Below are 18,167 nucleotides of genomic sequence, written 5' to 3' on the forward strand. Positions count from 1 at the left end.
ATTTATAAAAAATAATTAAGTTATAATATGAAATAATATTTTTAATACAACTATATATTTTAAAATTTCAAATTCACATACATTACTAGAAATATTATTTTAATAATTTGGATGGTTTAGATCACATAATTTGAAAACACTATCTACGAACAAAATCCAATAAACTAAACTTATATCATTTCAAAGTTGTTCTTGGATCATTAAAATATCTTTTCAAATTGTATTCTCTCTATCATTTTAGATGAGAGGTAAATTTGTAGTTTGGAGAGTAATTTAATTTGTTTTTATGTACATTTGCTTAAAAAAAAACTTGTATAATTTAAAAGAGAAAAAATTTAATTCATATTCTCACGTGCCAAGTTATTGGCTTCGTGCGAGTGAACATTCCGGCGCACGTGCAGGGCACTTGCCCGCCAGGGCAGCCGACCCGGTTGCTGTTTTCGGGATTCCCTCCGGCCAAAAGCAATTCTTCAGACACATATGCTGATCTCCCAGTGGTAGATTCCAAAGGCGGCATCATCAGCGGGGCCATGCCTCTTCCCATTCCAATCCAAATCTCTGATCCCAACCCCTAAATTCCTTTCAATCTCTGCAAGATCTACAACTTCTCTTCTCCACTCTCTGCTCCGTATAGCCGCCGGAGCCTTCTGCAAGGTGATCTCACCATGGAGTCGATTCTTGCCCGGGCCCTCGAATACACTCTCAAGTATTGGTTGAAATCTTTCTCTCGGGACCAGTTCAAATTGCAGGGTCGGACCGCGCAGCTCTCCAATTTGGGTTAGTTCTCTCTGATTCGTTTGCTAATTTCTTCAATTGATGCTTACTTCTACCAATAGCCGTAATTGGGGTTTCGTTTTTCCGTTTTCTTTTTGAATTTTGGTAGATATCAATGGCGACGCTTTGCATTCCAGCATGGGGTTGCCGCCGGCGCTTAATGTTACGACGGCGAGGGTTGGCAAGTTGGAGATTATGGTGGGTTGCTAATTGCTTAGAATTTCCCCTGCCTTCCTGTAGATGATTGGTGATTTCTGTTTTGTGGCTGAGATCCATTGGAAATGTGATTTGTCGCTTTTTCTTTCGCTTGTTGAACTATGTGATGTATCAAATTATAATGTAATGATGCATGTCAGTTATTTTTTGGTTCCTGGGTTTATATGTTTTGCGTACTTCGATTCTTTCTCCAATTGGGTTTTCTTCTTGTGATCATGTAGTTACCTTCGCTGAGTAATGTACAAGTGGAGCCAATCGTTGTGCAAATAGATAAATTGGATTTAGTTTTAGAGGAGAATCCAGATGCAGATGTGGGTAGAAGCACGAGTAGGTAATTCACATGCCTCTCTTTGTCTCCTGGCCCTTCCTCCTGGTCCTCGCTTCTTATCATTTTTTAAGGGTCTCACAATTAGTTATAACCCAGCCATTGCTTTTCTAACTTGCAGTAGTCAGACTTCTTCCAGCACCGTGAAGGGTGGCGGTTATGGGTTTGCTGATAAGGTAAAACACTTTTCAGATCATTCTGGTTCACTGAAGCTCAAAAGTGCTAATTTTATCTTAAATATATTTGATATTGCACTAACAACGAATGGTTCGGTTGATCCATTCTCATTTCACGAAATTTGTTGGATATGCATAAGAAATTCATTCTAGATTAGGACTAATTTCACCCCATCACATGCAATCTCTTAAAAACTGATCAATATTGGGTCTTTGTCTATTTATTTATGAATCCATGATGGACTGTTTCTTTTGCCTGTCAGCTGATTTCCTAATTTATTCTTCTTTCTTCAATTTTAGTTTTTTTTAAACAAGTAATAAAACGTCTTATTGAAGTAATGAAAAGAGATCAATGCCCAAAAGATACAATCTCCACCCGATAGTGGAACAAAGAACAACAAAAGTAATAAGAGATAGCATAAAATAGAAAGAGCAACAGAGGGAAAATAAAAGCACTCAGATTTAGACAAATGTCCTTTATAGAAATTCTGTCAAAAGGCTTTGAGAGAAAACTCCAAGGTGAGGCTTTCAAATGAGCTGATTGAAAATGATCAAGCCAAAAGAGATGCTTGTCCTGGAAGATCCTTTGATTCTTTTCCAACCACAATAAGAGGCTTTTAATGGTGTGTCCATTAAATGTTTGCCTTTGGAATCAAGGAGGGACAAATAAACAAGTCGAGAACAGTTTCCTTGAAAATTTGTGCCAGCAAGCTTGAAAACAATTTGTGCCAGCAAGCTTGAGAGTAGATGCAACCAAAAAAGACATGATTAGGAGTATCCCCATCCAACCAGGAAGGAGAACAAAGCGAAGGCATAAGCAACTGAAAGGGAGCTTCAGCTTCCTTTGTAAAACCTCAGAACTGTTAAGACTACCATTGACCATGATCCACCAAAGAATATAAATTTTCTTGGGGCATCTCTATTACTATTGAGCTTTCTCTGATTTTTGTTCTGTTTTTTTGTGTCTGTTTTTTGTTTTGTTTTTGTTTTGTTTTGTTTTGTTTTTTTAAAAAGGAAACAAGTCTTTTCATTGATTCAATGAAAAGATACTAATGCTAACAAATACAAGATACCAAAGATAAAAAAAGAAATATAAATAATGAAGACAACACTTAAAAGGAGGATATAAAGTGTTCCAATTCAAATAAATGTCTTGAATAGAATAATTAGCATAAGACTTAGATAAGGAACACCAGGAAGAAGCTAGAAGACGAGTAGAGCCTAAATATTCTGACCAAGGAGTTGATTTATCTTGAAAAACCTTCTGAATACGTTTGAACCAAATTTTAGATTAAAGTGCTTTAACTGTATTGGACCATAGAAGCTGAGATCTTGAGGATAGGAGAGGACCGACTAAACTGGAACTGATAATTTCCCCAAAAGATTTAGCCAAATACCCATTGTAGCTGAAAGTATGTGAATAATTGCCACCAAGATGACTGAGAATAACAACATTAGGAAAACAGATGCTGCAAATCTTCACTATGATCCAAACACAAAGGACACAATGAAACGGTATCTCCATTACGTTTCCATTGGGGAAGCAGCAACAAGAAAATTAGATATTGTACTTGCTCAATGTAGTTGGTTTTTTATCCAATAAAAAAGAAGGATGTTAGATATTGTAAATTTTTAGTTTTTGATGCCAGTAGTTGATATCCTCATCCCTTTCTTTGGCACTTATATGTAGTTTACATTCCACATTCATATGTATGTTTAGATTGCTGAGCTGTTCATATATGATAGATTGCAGATGGAATGACTGTAGAGGTTCGCACTGTCAATCTGCTACTTGAAACTGGTGGTGGATCACAACATCAAGGAGGAGCAACCTGGTGAGTTCTTGGTTGTTTCCTGATTTTTTTTTATTCCCTCTCTCCCCCTCCACTCCCGCCCAGCAGTGGATCTCAATAGGCCTGTGGTCGCCTTAACTTAAAGATGGTAGTATAGTTGTACTAAATAGTTCATTCAAGAAACCCAAAATTTTTCTGGCATAATGGCAATGGTTACACCAAGCCCCTGTCAACTGTGTTTGTGTCCTACATGAACCGGTTTTTAATTTTTTTTCCCTTTTTATGCAGCGCGGTAGAGGCGCTTTTGATTTGCTGTTTTTGCTTTGTTTTGCTTTCTTTTTTCCTTTTGAAGGATTTTTTCCTTTCTTTTCTCAAATGCATTTTTATCTACTATTTACTGTTTATGTAATGTAATATGTTAATAATTTTATTGACTTAAAATTATATTAAAATATTTTTTTTTGTTTAAATATGAAAATGGACAAAAAAATATATATTTTTGTAAAAATATGAAAATGAATAAATATACTTTTAATTTAATTTTAAAAAAATAATTCTCTAGTAAATTATTATTCTTATATTAGAGAAAAGTCATATATTATTAAAAATTTAATTCTCTTTCTTGTATATTTATTTAACAAATCTCACACTTTTAGTCTCATATGAGTAACAATTTAGTCTCTGAATTTTAGTTTGTAATTTCAATTTAAAAATTTAATTTAGTCTTTTGTACTTTAAAATTTGTAAGAATTTAATCTCATCATGAAAAATATTGTTGGGATTTAATATAATTTCTTATATATAGATCAATAAATTGATTAGGAACCATATCGGTTTATCTTTATAAAGAACAAAAAGTAAGTTCTTACATAATTAAAATTAACATTTGATTTTGATGAAATTTTTACACTAGAGTTAAATTGTTTAAAATTTTGTAAGGTATAAGAACTAAATTGTTACCATCTAAGTTGAAGGCCTAAATTGTTATTTTTTAAAAAAAAGCATTTTTTTTTTAAAAAACTTCCTAAAAAGGAAAATCTTAATTTTTATCAAATAAACTGGTATTGAAATATGTCAAGCCCTCCTAGAATAAAGTTTTGGATTTGCCACTGCCCCGCCCCATCTTTTTGTTAATGATATGATAACTGTATGCATTTGAACTTTTGCATATATGGTTTCCATTCAGCATATGCATACAGTGTGAAAGACTAGCAACCAGCCAATTATTTTGTCAGCTATAGTTCAACCTATGACTTATGATTTCAGTGAAGGGAATATTGTAACTCCTTAGTTCTTATTTGTTATCTTCTTTGTTGTTGTTATTATTTATTTTTTCTCCCTGATACAACACAGAATTTATCAGTATAATATCATTGAAGTCATAACTGTTATAGTATTTAAACCAAAATTTTGGCGAGAGAGTCCAACATGCTCAAAGAGAAATAAAGGAAGGTAGTCTACTTTCTTTCAAAATCACCCAACCCACGGCTAAAATGACCTAGACTGGAGTGGATTTTGAACTTGATGAACCTCAGAATGGAGGAGGAGAGTACCCTATTTGAAGGGTGGAGGTCGAAATGACTATTTAACTTGAAGCTCCCTGAAAACTCAATGTCAGAAAGTTGATGGATGCCTTCCGTAGTATTGTCACACAAAACTGACCTCTGTGAATGTTGCAATATCTGGTTGTAACTTTTAAACCTCTTTCTTTTTTCATCAATAAAAAATTATCCTGGAAAAAATAAATGCTTTTGAATCTTCTCATATGTGTTAACCTTCTGGCTTCTTGAGAACAAATAACTGGATGAACGTTTAGATATTCAAAGGAAATTTGGTTTTTCAAATCAGTTTATGATTAAAGTATGAAGAATGCTTTTGACCGAGGACACAAGGAAAAGCTTAACTTCTTAGGTTCAAGCATCAAGGGTCAGAATATGTAATCTGGTTTTGTGGATGGTCTTTGGTTAATATCTGAGTTCCAGATTGCAGTTAATAGAGCTGAGGCCGACCTTACTCGAACAAGATCTTTTCTATAGGTTGTACAACTATGTCCTTGAGTTTCAAAAATTGTAGTTTAAAGAGCTGAGGCTATGGTCTGCATGTGACTATTTGTAGCGTGATTGGAGGATTCTCGGCTTTTGTCCACACATCTTTCAGTATCTAATCCTGTTACATGACCTCACCTAAAAGAAAGGAAATCGGCAAAATGATGACATACACTAGCCACAAAATATTCTGCCTTCCTTCTGCCTGTGTCATGTAACTAAATGAAAGCCCGCATCTAGTAATATAGTCCTACAAAGCTTTCAGTTATGATGTTTAGCTTTAAATCTGTTAAACATTGTGTTATACTTGGCTCTTGTGTTATTTTCTTTTTTCGCTTCCCCACTCTTTGTAGGGCTTCACCTTTGGCATCTATCACTATACGCAACCTTTTGCTGTATACCACAAATGAAAATTGGCAGGTACGCTATTCACATTGGTGCGACTGATGTCTTTAGTCACAATATATATTTTCTAACAATTTTTCCATCATAGGTGGTCAATCTTAAGGAAGCCCGTGATTTCTCTGCAAACAAGAAATTTATATATGTTTTCAAGGTAATTCTAGCTTCTATGCTTGGTTTATTTGGTTTTTACTTTTTATTATTTTGAGAAAGAAACTTCATTCTCCTCGAATATATGAAAAGGTACAAAAGTAGGAGATAACTTTGAAACCACTGAAGCTCACAAAGAATGGCTGTAGTTTGTAACAATAGAGAAATCAGAATAATAACAATTTTAGCTTATGACAACGTTATGGAAGTCTAAAAGTGGCCTTAATATTTTTGAAGGAGGCAAGAGTAAGTCTTGAGGAATTATGAGGTGTAACCATAAGCTTATATATTAAAAAATGCATTGATGGGGCTTTTTTTGTGTGCCTCATATATTTTTCCATTTATCCTAATGAATGTGTGGTTTCTTAGCCAAAAAGGAAATGTATGGATGAGAATCATGTATAGATTACATATTATTAAACAAGAGGATCGCATACAAGAAAAATTAAATAAAGAAAAGAAAAGGAAAAAAAAAAACCACGTCCACCATTCCAAACTTCTTCATTATTAACACTAGAATCTACTTGTTTTTTAAGTTTTTGTCTTCAAATTTTTGTAAACCTTCACAGTAAATTGTTGTTGGGATAAATTACTAATGTGTAGTGTATTGGCATTGAACAGATGAGCGAATTTTAATATTTTTTAAGAATATGAAAAATTGTTACATTCTTCCAGTCATTTCATAAGGCATATGATCTCAGAGCCTCAATATGTTCTTATGGAAATGTAAGCTTCTGCTATAAGAGATGTTAGCTTCTTATTATTCGAACAAGCTGTAAAACTAAAGCTACAAATTAAAATTTCACTCTAAGGTGAGCCTGAAGGAGTGAGCATGAAACACCTTTCAAAACATCCTCTAAATAGAGGAGATGTGTTTTGAGTATTGGTCTGGCTCCTCTGTGCATGCTTCAAATTTCAATCTATTTGAAAATTGAAATGGTGTTTTGTTTAGTGACTTATAATTCTAAATTCTTCTTGTTACTAGAAACTTGAATGGGAATCTTTGTCAATTGATCTTCTGCCTCATCCGGATATGTTTGCTGATGCTAATTTGGCTCGTGCTCAAGAGGGACCAATTGGTAGGGATGATGATGGTGCTAAACGTGTTTTTTTTGGTGGAGAGCGACTTATTGAAGGAATATCTGGTGAAGCTAATGTAATACAAGTCTGATGTTTCAGTTTGATTCTTGATGAACTTGTCTTTATGGTGCAATCTTAGAGAGCAGCTTATAGAGTTATGATGGTTTTGCAATTCTGATACTTTATTTTGTAAACATGAACAGATAACATTGCAAAGGACCGAACTAAACAGTCCACTTGGTCTTGAGGTGAATTTACATATTACAGAAGCTGTATGCCCAGCCTTAAGTGAACCAGGTTATTAAATCATTTGGTTTTTAGATCAGTTGTTCACCATGTGAACAAGGTGTTGTATGATGGTGATCTATCGTGCTGATGGGATTTATCTATTGCATCAACAGGACTTCGTGCCTTTCTTCGCTTTTTGACAGGATTATATGTTTGTCTAAATAGAGGAGATGTGGATCCAAAATCTCAGCAGGTTATCATTTACTCTGCTCTTTGAAATGTACTTTTGAATATGATATAGGGAAGTCTCACCACATCTCTTTCTTGTTTTTTACTGGCAGCGTTCAACAGAAGCAGCAGGACGTTCTTTAGTTTCAATTATTGTAGACCATATATTTCTATGTGTGAAAGATCCTGGTTCGTACCTTTGCCATAAAAAATTACCTCACCCTCTTTCCTCTTTGGATTATATGATCTTCAATAATATGTGCACTGTGTAGTTAGGATTGTATCTCTTATGTTTGTTTGTTGTTTTTTTAAACCACGCCCGCAGGAAAAGTCCCCCTAGAGAAAAGGTTCAAACTACGAAATATGTTGCCTAGGGAATAATTACAAAGTCTTCGAAACCAAATCCCAAAGAGAAACATGGAATCTTACTCAGGACCAAACCTCATGGCGATCCATCCATGCTTCTGAAGACTCTATTATCCCTCATCCCTCAAGGATCCCAGAACAAAACGCACATCCCCACAAACTACGAAAAAGGGCCTCTCTTTTTGAAATGCGGAGGGAGGAGGAACTCCTCAATCATAAAAAAAACATCCCTTTGGCGAGCTAACACAAAATCAAACTATTGAAAGAAGCAATTCCACACAAAACTCATAGACCAAAACTCCCAGAGAAGGTGATCAGATTTTCCCCCACCAAAGGATACAAAAAAAAGGATCCATTAACGAAAGATTATATCCTATGAATTAAAAGGCCCGAGTCCATTGGGGCAGAGCTGAACCAATCCAATAGTGCCCATGTTTTGAATGTTAGTAGCTAGAGGTTACTCGTTTGAGTTTTTTAACTAAACCCTTTAGGGTGTCTTTGAGCCAAAGAGTTGGAAAGTGTGGAGTCGTGAACTTCATTCTTTGTTTGGCTCGAGGAGTTTATGGGTCCCACTACTAAAAAGCATAATTTTATGTCTTATTAACTCCTTACATTGTGGGCTCCAGAGTTCACAACTCCCTAGACTTTACAACTCCTTGGAGTTCACAAATCCCCAGACTTTACTGCTTCTTGGAGTTCACAACTCCACTCGCCTCAAATACCCCCTTCGTATGTTCTAAGATTTTCCCCCTCTTTTTTGATATGAAAATATGTTTGATGAGTGAATGATATGTAGTAGGGGTCAAAAGCCTCAATCCAAGCTAGGGAAGTTCAAAAAGTTCTGAATAGCACATTATTGAATTTCATCATAGCTTTGGTTGATTTGGCATGTTGATATTCAACTTGATTAGTTTCTGAATGTTATAGCTTTTAAGTTCAACTTGATTATTATTATTGTTATTGTTATTATTATTTTTTATGAAAACAACAACTTTCGTTGAGAAAGAATGAAAGAATATAATACAAGGGAAAACCTCTTAGAAGAAGGGTTTCCAACTAAGTAAGATGTTACCTAGAGAATAATTACAAAAAAGCTTCGAAACTGAAGCCCAAAGTGAAACATGAAACCTCACTAAGGACTAAACCTTGTTAGCGTCCTTGTCCTGCCCTCTAAAAACCCTATTGTTTCTTTCCCCCCAAATGTCCCACAAAACAGTACATACCCCAACAAACCACGACAAGCGACCATTCTCTCTGAAAGATGGATGGAGGAGGAACTCCTTGATCATTGCATGAATATCTCTTTGACCAGCAATTTGAACTTCAAACTCCTGGATGAAACAACTCTACACAGATCTTGCAAACTAGCAACCCCAAAGAAGGTGATCCAAGATTTCCACTGCCTTCCTACAGAGAATACAACAAAAAAGAACCGTTAACGGGGCCATCTTCCTAGCAAGCTTATCCAAAGTGTTCACACGACCGAGCAGAACTTGCCGTGTAAAGAACTTGATTTTCTTTGGAATCTTTATCCTCCAGACCACATCAAAGACCGACTCGCTAATGAGAGAGGGATCCAACAATATACTAAAGGACAATTTACAGGAAAAACCATCCTTAGGATTGGGCTTCCACACCTGAACATCCCTCCCCTCCCTAAAATTGCACCTTTTCAACAAAAAAAGAAGAGAGGCAACCTTCGTCGTCTTCCTATTGGATAAGTGACGTCGGAAACCGAAAGAAAAAGGTCACGGAGCTTCGTGCCCAAATGAAGAAGTTAAATACTAGACAGTTTTTGAAGGAAGACAAATGATAAAAATGAGGAAATGCAAAGCAAAGGGGGTTGTCCCTAACCCACTGTTTTTCCCAAAAATACGTACCCTTACCCCATCTCCCACAGTGTAACTAACCAAATGGGAGAACGAAGGAAGCTTGCTCACAATATCTTTCCAAGGATTCCAGTGTATGCCTTTAACCCCCCCTTGCCATCCAATCAAAAGGGTAAGTACCATGCTTACTCACAATGATCTATGCCACAAAGATTCGAGATCCAGGGCAAAACGCTACAACCATTTAGCCAACAGAGCTTTGTTATGTAGCCTTAAATTGCCAGTCTCCAACCCACCCTGGTTCACAGGTCGCCGAACCACCCCCCAACTGGCCAGATGAGAGCCCTTTTCTTCATCCACCCCATTCCACAGGAAATCTCTCATGTACTTCTCCAGGTTTTTGCAGACCAATCTGGGAGCTCTAAACAGGGAGTGATAATATACAAGAATACCACTCAGCACAGATCTGATTAGAGTAAGTCTGCCAGCTTTGAGAAGAAACCCTGGTTCAAGTTCAACTTGATTATTTGATTACTATGAAGTTGCAAGACTGAATGCATCCACCCGGTGTTCTCTCTTCAAGCTTTTTTCAAGTTTTTCGGTGCAAGATATTTGTTTAATTTGGAGTGTATTCTTTTTCTTTGATTAGTCATAGCTTTTTCTATATTCATGGATTGTCATAGTTTGCTTTTCCTCTAGTTCTTGTTGTCATCTTGTGATTCATTATGCATCATTTTAATTTGAGTTTTAGACTTTTTATTATATCAATGAAAAGTTTATCTCCTTTAAAAAAAATCAACTTGATTAGTTTATGGCTTGCTGGTGTAAGCGATCTTATGGACTTTGTAGGGTGAGCAGGACTTTTAGAGGGAGGGATAAAGTCCCTAGTGAGGTTTGGTCTCTTGTTCGCTATCATGTTTCTTTGTAGACTTTGATTTCAAAGATCTTTTGTAACAATTTTGTAGGCATTATTTTGCATAGCTAGAGTCCCTTCTTGTAGAGGGATGTCTCCTTTTGTGGGTTTGGTTTTTTGTACACCCGTGTATGCTTTCATTTTTCTCAATGAAAGAAGTTTAAAAAAACAAGTTCATTACTGTTTAGTAGGTGCACTATAGCATTTTACTTGTTATTTATATACTTCTTTTTCTCTATTTCAATTTCTTATAACATACTGTGCTTGCAGAATTCCAGCTTGAATTTTTGATGCAGTCGCTATTCTTTTCTCGGGTAACGTTCTATCCAGTTGCTGCTTTTAAGTGAAATTGTATCAAAGAAATGTTTTTTTTAACTCTCTTGGCTTGGTGGGGATAGGAAGCATGGACATGCACGGGAATGGATATGTTTGAACATGTTTCATACTTGTGTTTGACGTTTGACAAAAATTGTCCTATGTTACTTTTATGTTTATTTAATTTTAGACACATCGAAAACACATGGGACCTGTCACACTGAGACATGTCAACCAAAAAACACTGACGAGGAAATAATAAAAACAATACTTAACCCAGCTTATTAGCAGACCCATCTTTTAACCCATTTGTCAATAAAAGTTTCCTTTCAAAAAAAAAGTAATGCAAGTTATTTATCATTATGATGTACTATTAACCAATTACAGATTATTGGAAAACTTCAATCCTTTGGTAGATGAGTCGATTACCTTAAAGTCATGTTGTGAATTAACCATTTTCTTCTTTAAACGTCACCACCAGTCATGCCATTGTAGGGTTATGAATTAATATAGTTTCAATGATCTTACGTAGGACACATCATCCGCCCTCTCCTCCCTCCCCTCTTTATCATACCTCAGTATGGCTGCTCTTTTATTGCAGGGTAGTGTTAGCAATGGAAAAAATGACAATAACTTGACGAAAGTCATGATTGGTGGACTCTTTTTGAGGTAGCTCGAGTTTTCATCACTATTGGTTATCATTTTCTTATTTTTACTTTTACTTTTCTGGATAAAGAATTGAACTTTTATTGAGAAAGAATGAAAGAATAACTACATAAAAAAAACCCAAAAAAAGAAGGTCCCACCAAAGGAACTCCAATTAAGTACAATAAGACCCAACTTATAATTACAAAAAGATTGCATCATTGATGGGCAGAGAGAACCATGGATCTTAGTGAGGGACCAAACATCACAAAGATTGCTCTCCATACCTCGAAAGGTTATTTTGTTTCTTTCCCCTCAAAGATCCCACAAAATAGCATAAACCCTAACTTGCCAAAATAACCTCCCTTTATCACGAAACGGAAGGTGACAAAGGAACTTCTCAATCATCTCCTCGTAGCCTTCGTGTCTAGGAACCTGAACTCTGGACGTAGGAAAAAAGTAAGTAAAATAGATTGAGCAAACTTGCCGCTCCAAAGGATATGATCCAAGTTTTCCTCCATTTTCTGACGAAGGATTAACAGATTGACCATATCAAGGAGGAAAACTTTCTTGGAGCTTATCAAGAGTACTCCATGGATAGCCTGCCAGATCAAGAACTTAACCTTCTTTGGAATTTTTACTTTCCAAAGAGGAGATAGCAGATTCATTAGTGGAGGGGTTCAACAAGCAATGGAAGAAAGAGCTACAAGAAAAGCCCTTAGTAGGGCCAGGACTCTAAAGATGGAAGTTCGTTTTTCATGGTCTAAACTCAGCCTCCCTAGTCAAAGCTAAGAGAGTCATGACATCTGTGTTTTCCTATTGGACAAATGACGACGAAACCCAAGCGATAGAATGTGAAAGGTCCGTAAATGAAATATGGTATCAACCATCAAATGTTTTTTCCGTAGAACTCAGGTGGTATAAACAAGGAAATGTATAGCGGAGGAGTTTATCTCCCATCCTCTTGTCCTTCCAAAAATACGATTCCTTCCCATCAACCACAAAACAATGAATCAGGTGAGAGAAAGAAGGGAGCTCATTGGATATTTTTTTCCAATGGTTTTTGTGAATGCATATGACCTCACCTGACATCCACTTAAAGGGATGATGACCGAATTTGCTTGCTGTATCCTCTACCACGCCACAACCATTTAGCCAGTGGGCTTTGTTTTGAGCTTTTAAATTCCCTAGTTCAAACCCCCAGATCCATTGGCTCTCCCACCACCTCCTTATTCATTAAATGGGTGCCTTTCCCCTTAACAACCCCTCCCGACAAAAGATCCCTATTCAACTTCTTAAGATTCTTAGACAGCAAATGGAACCCTAAAGAGAGGGAAAGAAAGTAACTGGGGGTTCCCTCAAAACCGGATGGATGAGGTACCTTCCGCCTCTGGAGAAGAAACTTCTCTTCCAAGATGCAATCCTTTTATGCATCATATCCACCACAGGTCCCAAAACAGAAGATTTCTCGGATTATGACCCAGAGGAAGACCAAGATCAGAGGAGGGAAGCATACAAAATTTTTTTAAATTCTTGACAACATTTTATTGAATACAATCAATTGTAGCTAGTTGTATTTATTAATTTGTCTAATTGATAGTGTTTGCGTGTTGAGAGTTACTAGTATATGCTAATTGACCTAAATTTGATATTGTATGTATGTATGCAGTTGATTCTTCTTGTTTTTTTTTTTTTTTTTTGAATGTGTACTTTTTTAGGGATACTTTTTTGCGCCCTCCATGCACATTAGTTCAACCAACAATGCAGACTGTTACAGATGGCATTTTACATGTTCCAGAATTTGGTAATGTTTGATCCTTTGTATTATTTCAAGAAATCATTCTTGGTTCTATAGCCTGATAAGACTTGAGATTTGAAATGTATCTCGTCTAATGCTGATGATAATGACTTCTTTGCTGGACAGCTAAGAACTTTTGCCCACCAATATATCCTTTCAAGGACAAGCAGTGGGGATTCAGTGGAAGCGTTCCTTTATTTTGCCTCCACTCTGTGCAGGTCAAACCTTCTCCAGTCCCCCCATCTTTTGCCACCCGGACAGTCATCCACTGCCAACCTCTCACAGTATGTAAACTATTCTTAAAGTGGCCATTCTAGTTACTTAAGCATATTTGAAACCATCATTTCTCTAAACTCCTTTTCTATTTTTGTACTTCTTTTCCAGATTCATCTTCAGGAAAAATCATGTTTGAGGATATCATCTTTCCTAGCTGATGGAATAGTTGTGAATCCTGGTTCTGTTTTACCGGATTTCTCCATTAGTTCTATTATACTCTCTCTCAAGGAATTAGATGTTACTGTTCCACTAGATGTGGCCAAATCTTCTGATTATCATAGCAGCTGGGATGGCATCTCTCAAAGCTCTTTTGATGGAGCTCGGCTTCATATTAAGAACATGCAATTTTCTGAATCACCTTCTCTGAATCTTAGACTACTGAATTTGGATAAAGATCCTGCTTGCTTCCTTCTCTGGGAAGGTCAACCAGTTGATGCTAGCCAGAAGAAATGGGCCACTAGTGTGTCTCAGATTAGTTTATCGTTAGAAACATATGATAAAGTATCTGGATCCAAGAGTTCTGATGCTATTTTAGCCTTGTTGAGATGTGTGGAGCTGACAGATGTTTCCATTGAAGTAGCTATGGCAACTGCAGATGGAAAAACATTAACGGAAGTTCCTCCTCCTGGGGGTGTTGTAAGAATTGGGGTTTCCTGTCAACAGTATTTGTCAAACACCTCAGTTGATCAACTATTTTTTGTTCTAGATCTTTATGCATACTTTGGTAGAGTTACTGAAAAGATAGCACTTGTTGGAAAGAAAAATCAACCGAAAGAAAGTAGAAGTAACTTGTTGGTTGGAAAGCTTGTGGATAAGGTACCAAGTGATACTGCTGTTAGTTTATTGGTTAGGAACCTTCAACTTAGATTTCTGGAGTCTTCTTCCACAATTGTTGAGGAACTGCCTCTTGTTCAATTTATTGGCGACGATATGTTCATTAAAGTTTCTCACAGAACGCTTGGTGGTGCTGTTGCTATTTCATCCACAGTACGATGGGATAGTGTTGAAGTGGATTGTGTAGATACCGACGGAAATATTGCATATGACAATGGAACCATGTCAACTTCAATTGAAAATGGTTCTCTTATGAATGGGAATGGATTATCTCAACTAAGAGCAATCCTTTGGGTACGTAACAAAGGGGATAGATTTACAGCCCCGTTTCTTGATGTTAGCATAGTGCATGTGATTCCCTTAAATGAGCGGGACATGGAGTGTCACAGTTTGAATGTTTCAGCTTGTATTGCTGGGGTGCGCCTAAGTGGAGGAATGAACTATGCGGAAGCCTTGCTGCATCGGTTTGGAATTCTTGGTCCTGATGGGGGCCCAGGAAAAGGTCTGGTGAAAGGTCTGGAGAATCTACGGGCTGGGCCACTCGCAAAACTTTTCAAAACTTCACCTCTTCTTGCTGGCGGTTTAGAAGGTACGGTAACTTAAATATGTTGGCTGCTCAAGAACTACATTGTTCATGCACACTAACTTATAATCTTAGAATTCAAGGATGCATGGTATCTTCTGTTCTCGTCGTGGAAGTTTTCTTTGTTGTCCCCTTTAATTCTTTAGAAACAAAATTTTTACAATCATCAAGTTTCAATTTTCTGTGTGGAATTTCAGGAGATGGGAAAGAAAGTCCTCTATTGCAACTAGGAAAGCCAGATGATGTAGACATTTCCATAGAACTTAAAAATTGGTTATTTGCACTTGAAGGTGCACAGGAAGTGGCAGAAAGATGGTGGTTTTATAATACTAATAATGCAGGCAGAGAAGAGAGGTGTTGGCACACTTCTTTCCAGAGCTTCCGAGTAAAAGCACAGAGTAGACCGAAGGATCTTCATGTTGCCAAAGGAAACTCATGTGGAACTCAACAGTATCCCGTGGAGTTGGTGATAGTAAGCACCTCCCAACTCAAAAAATTTAATTTACATAAACTAACCATTAGCAACTTTCTCCCTTTTCCAGTGCTTCTGATTTTTTTGAACCGTTCTCTTTCTGTCTTTCTCTATGCTTGTGGTTTAAGTCACATACTATATGCATAAGCTTGAAATATTTGTGTCAAATTCAGGTCAGCGTAGAAGGCCTGCAAACATTAAAGCCTCAGGTTCAAAAGAACACCCATCATAATGTTCCTCTCCTCAATGGGGTGAATGAAACAGTCGAGCCACTTGGAGGGATAAATCTTGAAGCTCGCATGGTGGTGTCTGAGGATGACATTGATGTTGAGATGGCCAACTGGATTATGGAAAACTTGAAGTTCTCTGTCAAGCATCCGGTATTTGACAATCAATTTTCCTTGTGTGACATCATCTGTTTGTTTAGGAACTGTTTCACACATTGTTATTTCATGATAGATTGAGGCGGTGGTTACAAAGAATGAGCTGCAACATCTTGCCTTACTCTTCAAGTCAGAAGTTGATTCAATGGGTCGAATTGCTGCTGGAATTCTTAGGCTGCTAAAGCTGGAGGGTTCTATTGGTCACGCCACCTTGGATCAGCTAAGCAACCTTGGTATGTCCGTTTGCTAAGTGATGAATCTCAACCCCATGATTACTAGGCTTTTAAAAAGTTCTCTGTTTCTGCTTATGATCGCCCAATTCCCCTGAGCTTCCCCTTTCGTGTGATATTTTATTTATTATCTTTTCACTAAGATTACCCACTCAGATGACAAAATTAGTCTCGTTTCAAATATTAATATTGGAACTTATGCTCCAATCTGGTTTTGTGCACATGATGAACTTTCCCATTCTAGGACTTCTTTTGAAGTCTCTTAGACAGCAACAAATGTTAACTGGTTGATGCTTAATTCCAGGAAGTGAGAGCATCGACAAAATCTTCACTCCAGAAAAGCTTAGCAGGGGAAGTAGTTTGGCCAGTTTGGGAATCTCTCCATCTGCATATTTGATTGGGGAAAGCCCACGTCCAACCGTAGAATCTACAGTGACTTCTCTGGAGCAGGCTGTCCTTGATTCCCAATCTAAATGCACTTCTCTCATGACTGAACTTAGTAGTTCAAATTCATCATTACATGTTGCAACTATTAAACAACTCTACGAGAAACTTGATAGCATGCAGACACTACTGTCTAGGTTGCGGAATCAAATATGATTTGCCTCTGCTGTTGTCTCATTTTGCCATGGCTTATGCAATTGGAGGTTCTATTGGGTCGAGATGGTTATATCCTACTTTTATAGGTTTGATTTACCGTGAAGTGACCAATATTTGCTCACGGTTTGGTGGAACCTGCAGTTGCCATGCTCGTCTCCCCTGAAACTCATGGGGCGATTCAAGAATTGTGTAATTCAAGATAAAAAGAGGTCATTTCCTGATTATATAGTTCACCATTCTTTCTCCAGTATATATACATATATAGATACGAATAGAAATGCAAGTTGAGTGTATGTAATTTAGCTCGGACGAAATGATGATATTTCATTTTTGTAGACCCCGAGTCTTCACTCAAAAGTGATGAGTTTTGTACATGACTGAACTTCACTTTGAAAGATATATATATATATATATATATATATGATGCTCCATTATGTAGAAAATTAGTTACTTCATTTGATTGGTGTCTTAATAACGATTAGTTGCTATAATAATTTTGGCTCCCCTAATAGAATTCAGTTTTGTAACATTGCATTGCCCATTAGATGAATGACTAATTGTAAACTTCCTTTATTATGGTAGTGTTATTTGTCGTTTTTCTATCCCCATATGAAATCAAAGGAGGTGTCGAGGATGTTACTTATCAGGGGATGCATACATAATGGCCCTAAAAGAGCTTATGTACTATCTTAAGGAATGTGAAAAATTTCCATTTTGCTTCGGGACAGACCACTTCTCACTTCTTTATCTATCAACACATGGGGATGTTCTTCTTTGCCAACAACCGGGGTTGTTCTTCTCTAACTAAATTGTATGACTTTTCTATCTAAAAAAAATTTATCACAAAATCCAGCTAGTCCAGACTACCAGAAAGTCCACATCGAAAGACACCTGTTTGTTCTATCTTTTGTCCTGATCAACTAGTTTCTTCACAGGAATGTGCAGAGGATGTGACAGAACGACGTCCGTCTGTAAGGAATCTTGTGTTTGAATTAATAGGGGTGCTCTCTCATCTTGACCTAGGAAGTGTCAGTTGTAGGCAACTGTGCTCAATGTGAAATATGTCCTACACAGGATTGGGATAACTAATTGGTGCCCTTTGTTAGCGCTCAAAAAGAGTTAAGATTCTATCCTTAATTCCATTATAATTGAGTATTTCTTATGCATAAAATGTCTATTTTGTTGATCCCGAGGAGCAAATAGTTCATTTAGAAGAAAAACAAACCAAAAAGGAGCAAAATTGGGTGTTGGATGCATCAATTGAGAAGAAGTCAGAAAAATTACAAAACTACCATGAAGGGCATCATCGCAATCCTCCTTTGACCCTCGCATGACGCTGTAAGGCAGTAGACACCTCTTTCATGGCATGTAAGCAGCGTCGCGGTGCTTCACTGCCTCTGCAACGCTCTTGTGCGATGCTGTAAGTCAGTAGCATCAGATACAGGGTAGCATTGCAAGGTTGGCCTCGTGTCGCAATGCTACAAGCATTGACGGACATTCGACATC

At 37.0% G+C, this 18,167-nt stretch overlaps 1 protein-coding gene across 2 annotated transcripts; it reads left to right on the forward strand.

The window, feature by feature from the left end:
- Positions 1-433: 433 nt before the first annotated feature.
- Positions 434-17,104, forward strand: LOC120090451 (amino-terminal region of chorein). 2 transcript variants are annotated; one of them, XM_039048123.2, is made up of 20 exons: positions 434-777; positions 884-972; positions 1,212-1,321; positions 1,437-1,491; positions 3,238-3,326; positions 5,683-5,749; positions 5,823-5,885; positions 6,867-7,037; positions 7,165-7,258; positions 7,363-7,442; positions 7,531-7,606; positions 10,796-10,839; positions 11,442-11,509; positions 13,204-13,289; positions 13,410-13,567; positions 13,668-14,982; positions 15,174-15,448; positions 15,622-15,828; positions 15,908-16,064; positions 16,366-17,104. In XM_039048123.2, the coding sequence occupies exons 1-20, from the start codon at positions 666-668 to the stop codon at positions 16,659-16,661; spliced, it is 3,612 nt and encodes a 1,203-aa protein (XP_038904051.1). In that variant the 5' UTR covers positions 434-665; the 3' UTR covers positions 16,662-17,104. The 2 variants fall into 2 exon arrangements, with proteins under 2 accessions (XP_038904051.1, XP_038904052.1); XM_039048124.2 differs by having other exon boundaries at positions 478-777; positions 3,245-3,326.
- The last annotated feature ends 1,063 nt before the right edge of the window (positions 17,105-18,167 follow it).

Source organism: Benincasa hispida, chromosome 11 (genome assembly GCF_027475165.1).
Source record: "Benincasa hispida cultivar pf3 chromosome 11, pf3_genome.v1.1, whole genome shotgun sequence".
NCBI classification, from domain to species: Eukaryota; Viridiplantae; Streptophyta; class Magnoliopsida; order Cucurbitales; family Cucurbitaceae; genus Benincasa; species Benincasa hispida.